General features: G+C 31.8%; 1 protein-coding gene across 1 annotated transcript; it reads left to right on the plus strand.

The window, feature by feature from the left end:
- The first annotated feature begins 2,590 nt into the window (after positions 1-2,590).
- On the plus strand, positions 2,591-5,083 carry LOC116769154 (U-scoloptoxin(16)-Ssd1a-like). Its single transcript, XM_032660189.2, has 3 exons — positions 2,591-2,751; positions 4,743-4,863; positions 4,950-5,083. The coding sequence occupies exons 1-3, from the start codon at positions 2,658-2,660 to the stop codon at positions 5,038-5,040; spliced, it is 306 nt and encodes a 101-aa protein (XP_032516080.1). The 5' UTR covers positions 2,591-2,657; the 3' UTR covers positions 5,041-5,083.
- The last annotated feature ends 428 nt before the right edge of the window (positions 5,084-5,511 follow it).

Here is a 5,511-nt window from a genome sequence, read left to right on the forward strand (position 1 = left end):
ATTAACTCTCGGCTCGGGATAAACTTACCGAGTAAGACAGAATTCTCATTATCCTTGCTTCAGAAACCACTCTAAACAAATGGGCCGTTGTCTGTACAACTAATTGTAAAAATTAAATTACAAAAGATATCACATCAAACGATATTTGATTTGTGAGATTTAACAAGAGATATATAATCTAGAGAGATACAATGGTTCAGGTTCCCAACAACAATAAACCTGGAGAACTTCTTATGACACATCTTAATTTAAATAAAGTGAGACGTGCAATGGACCTTAACATATGACGTAATACATCTAAATACATCTTTATGCTGAATAAATATATATAAATATAGAATATGAATACGTATGTTTATTTTTGTATGTTCAGCCACGTCTTAAGTAATAAAATGAGATTTGCTTAAATTGATTTCGTTGCATTACCTTAGTTTTCCTCATAAAAAAAATGGCTACCGTAAATACAATAATATGCCATTTCTGCAGCAGTAACACTTTTCATTCTAGGAAGTCTGGTTGACAGAGGCGTTCTGAAAGTTAACAAACTTTATGTCGAAAACTTTTCAGCATACCACGGATTCATCGTGCGGGTGCCGGGTCCATCGCCTGACCCTATATTAAAGGGTCGACAACGTGACAAGACTTATGAATAAAAAAAAATACTTTGTTACTGTAATAATGGTTAAGTTCTAATATATTAAAATCGTTATTATTTATTATATCAATTAAACTAGATGAGAGAATTTAAATGCTAATTAAATTGCTTAATTGATATAATTACTTGAGAGGAGTGACCGATTTTTAACCGTCATCTAACTATGTCTGTCTATAAAAATCTATATGTCAGCACATTCTCTGGCTTTTGTTATGATCGTGATGCTTTGCAAGAATAAAACCGACAAGCAAATATCATAATTACACAATATTAACATTGCGCGTTGTCTGGTGACGGCGTAAGAATATAAAGAGTAAGCACTCCTTCACTAGCCCATGATAACACAAGAGAAGCTAAAGTGGTAATAAGATCGATGCAAGAAAAGCAAAACTCTAAAAAAGATCATATGCCAATCCATCTGGCCAGCGTGGCAGCAATAGGCCATTATCCTCTGTAAAGCGGAGGCCCGAGTCTAGTAGTGGACCTTTGTGGGCTGTGATGATGATGATAACGTTTACAAAAACATTTTTTGTAAAAAAAATTTGTGACAGAAATATAAATCTCTTGGTTCAGGGATGAGCAGAAAAAAAATCCTTAATATATCGTCAGGAAATTTTTTCGGTGCTGTTATTTACCTGAACCCGCCTTTAGTAGATCGTTATGAAGACTGACTGAATTTCTTAATATAATTTTGTAATATCATAGCTCGAAATGAAACTAATATTTTTCGAATTGTGCTACACGTATTTTATTATTTTAAACCACATACTCCCGACGTTTCGGTTACTCTGCAGCAACCGTGATCACGGTCAGACGAGATGTGTAAAATCTTTTATGATTACTAAAAGATTGGCATATTGAACTCTAAATAAGTCTTTGGTAATACATATATATTAAATACAAAAATCTTCTCCTCAAACCAATGGACGTCTCATTACAATCCGGTTTTGCAGAAGTACTCGAGATATCAATTATTTTGACCAGCAGAAAAAACAGCCATCTTGAATTCACAATCTGATAAGCACTTGTATATTGCTATATATATATGTACATATATATTACTGAATAAAGAAACTGTGACATCGTCTTTAATAAATAGTATAAGATACGAAAGCAGATGGTTTGGCCAACGTTTTAACACTACATAAGTAAAGGATATTTTGGAGTAGGTAAAAAAGTCTTGCCAAAATCTCAGATAAATAAAATACTAAGGAAAACGTGATGAATAAACTCACTAGATAATTCCATCGGCTTTATTGACAAATTATATCAACAGTTCGTTATTTGTTAAGTATTGAAATGTTGGCATCACGTTTTCCTTAAACTATATTTTGATACTAGCCACGATCCGCAACTTCACTCGCGTTTACTATAATTTCCTATTCAATACAGATTTTGCAAGACAACTGTGACACAAAATGTCGATTACCCGTCAATAAAATTCATGTCAAATAGATTTACTATTTCAACATAAATAAATGTAATAAAAATACAAAGAAACAATGAGACAATATTGAAAATCTTATTTTTGTATAATGACAATACTCGCAGGTAAATATTTGATCGTAAACACGGATAAACCATTCCTATCGAGTTAAACATAAAACCTTGCACATACGAGAACTATATTAATTATATATATTATCTGTGCAACCGGTTATACAGATGAAATATTAGTTTTATATCTAGACAAACGTTTTGCCGATGGCATTGAAATGTGAATAAAGATACGAATTTATTTCACGTCTAAATTTGAATGTCCTAACCTTATCCTATACAACATATATTCAACACAAATTTAAAATATTATTAAGTTAATCATATACACGTAGAGGAAAATGTTTTACAATAATAAAGAAACAACATAAATTATATGCTTTTTTACAGTCCTTTATCTCATATCTACTTGATTTAACTCCTCTCTGTTTTAGGAGGAAAATCTATAAATACTGTAACTCAAATGGCACAGCAGCAGATTGAGCTTTAACTAATTAAAGTGAACATGTTGAGGGGGACGGTCGTGTTGTTGGCGGTGGTCGGCGTCGCACTAGCGGCGATGTCCATTGGACCTTTAGAACCGAAGCCCGACAAATTTAGTGAGTCGCATATTCCTTTGCAAACATTCAAATACGTAGCTATTAAAGATCGTGTGAAGTAGAATAAAGATGTTGTTAAAAATACATGTTATATACACTTTGGCAAACATTTGAAACGTGCATAAGAAAGTGCATCTCTGAGTGAACCGATTCCGTTGCCAAAGCCAAGCTGAAATAAAAAGAGATCGCTGAGACGCGAGTGACTATTTTTGTTGCAAAAATAATACATTTAACTGCATTACAAAGACATTTATATAGGATTACCAGGAAATATTGATCAGCTATTATAAGCATTATATATGTATATATAATATTTTTGAATTCTATTTTCAAGTATATAAAAACTTTGTTAATTTCGTTTTACTCAATGTAAAGTCAGCACTCGTAGAGACTTGAACAGGTTAGAGAGAGGTCTGTGCCACAGCCCGCATCTGAGGATATTTTTTCCACTACAAATTCCTTTTATTTTCCTTTAGCGAATAGATCGATTATTATATTTATAAAATATTTTTCCTTATGAAATAACAACTTCAAAATGACATCGTTGCGAAGGAGAAACGTAATTCAAATCAATACATAATTTTTTACTCGACATATTAAACATATCTGGAGGACATACGTTTTATAACTCAACGAACAATACGGGTGTGCATTGAAAAATAAATGTTTATTTTTATGTCAGCCAAAGCTTCATTACTGTGGAGCATCATTGAACTGCATACATCATTACAAAAGTTCCATTTTATAAAGTTAATGGGACTAGAAGCAATCTGGAAGATCCGATGTGTATTATGTATAAATGATGAAGTATTTTAATCTTTATGGATTGTGTAATGTACACAAAAACTGTTCCATATCACAGATTAGGTTACAGTTACTGACATTTAAGTTGACCTGCGACTCTAATTAATTGGATCCGCATGGTACAGTTGGATAGCCGATAGGATTTTTGGTTAAAAATAAGTTTATAAAGAAATCCATTGAAAATCTCCAAACAGTAAAATTTCCTTTGTATATTTGTAAATAACATTATTCACTTTCAAGTTTCCGGAAACGGTAAATTCAGGTTATATTTACGATATAATAAGTATCTAATGTACTGACATTAGAATACATATATGAAAATGATGCTGATAATGTATAAATTATCTTTTGAATGCAACGTTTCATAATCAACAAAAAATTTATAGCATTAAAAAAACAAACGTCTCAAAAATATAAAATAGTCATCGAACACCCAGTGAGGCTTTAATTATAAGAAAATTCCATTAAGTTAAATAAAAAAAAGTTGGTTTAACGAGCGGGCAACAGTCAACAATCGGCACAACGGTCCGGTTTTTCTGTAGTCATACACAGCTCTGAATTAATATTTAATTTAAAGGAATTTGTACAGTGATTTTTCAATAGAACTATGCGAATATACTGCGTGGAGATTTTATTTAGTGTACATAGAAATCACATCACTGTGTTAATGAAAAAATAGACAGAAATCGATAGACGGACCTTGAAACATTAACGTGATTAACTATAAAACATGTTTTATACGTTATTGAGGTTTGCTTTAAATTGACTTTATAGCCTTAACATGGGTTTGTATAGTCGACTTCAACACTGACAGTTTCAACGTAATCGTTCATAAATTATTTGGGTTACGAATTAATACTACTTAAAAACTATTCGGTGTTAAAAAGTCGTTAGAGACACTCGCTGAGGGTGCAGTTCTGGTACTTGGGTACGGTGCACCCATTGTTTATTATCTTAATATTATAGTATTTATACGTAAATTGAAGTTAAAGTATTATTGTAAGTCCACACATGCGTTAATAAATATTTCAATCATTCGGATACACAAAAAAATACTGAACTAAATAAAACTTGATAAGAAATATTAGATATAAAATATAAATAAAAAAATATTTGCTACACTACAATATGTCACAAGACGTAAAGTAAAGTAATAATTTCACGAAAATAGCTTAATACGTTCCCAGGCAAGCAACCCGGATGTTATATTAAGGCACTGGACAAGGTAATACCTTTCGGGCAGGCGGCGCCAGATAACAAAAGTTGTATGGAATACAGGTGTGGACAAACTATGATCACATATGTGACGTGAGTATTTTCATCGTTATATTTAGAAATATACCCTTCATGTTATATAAGTATTATATAATAAATAATATATTAACAAATTTCAGTTGCGGCGCGGTGGCCGCGGGTCCGCCCTGTAAGCTTGTGGAGGACAAGTCAAAGCCCTACCCTGACTGCTGTCCGAAAATAAAATGCTAATGATCAATAAAATTTTACTATTAAATAAAGTAAATAAATCCTATTGCTTTGTTTAATTCTGACCACGAATCCATCGGTCTTATAATTTGTAGCAAACAAATTCTCTACGCCAGTGAATGTTACTTATACATCGTGAGTATTTGTTATTCGACCTTTCAAAGTATATCAGTCACAGATAACCTATGACTACAATTGGACACAACTAACTGTCACTGAGATATCACATTTAACAAGTTACATTACATTTCCTTAAATATTACTATTTTTAAACTGTTCCAGTTGGTTTAAAAATAGTTTATCTGTTCAGTACCTATATATTATATATATTTTTTATAATTTTACTATCACTTGCCAACGCTTGGTCGATATGAAAGGTGAAAAATAATGAAGCATCATATTACTATTGTAATTTCCAAGCTACTAATGCTTAAATTTTGCACATTTATGTCAATAGTAGGTAAATTAAAATAC

This window comes from Danaus plexippus, assembly GCF_018135715.1.
Source record: "Danaus plexippus chromosome 3 unlocalized genomic scaffold, MEX_DaPlex mxdp_34, whole genome shotgun sequence".
In the NCBI taxonomy this organism is placed as follows: domain Eukaryota; kingdom Metazoa; phylum Arthropoda; class Insecta; order Lepidoptera; family Nymphalidae; genus Danaus; species Danaus plexippus.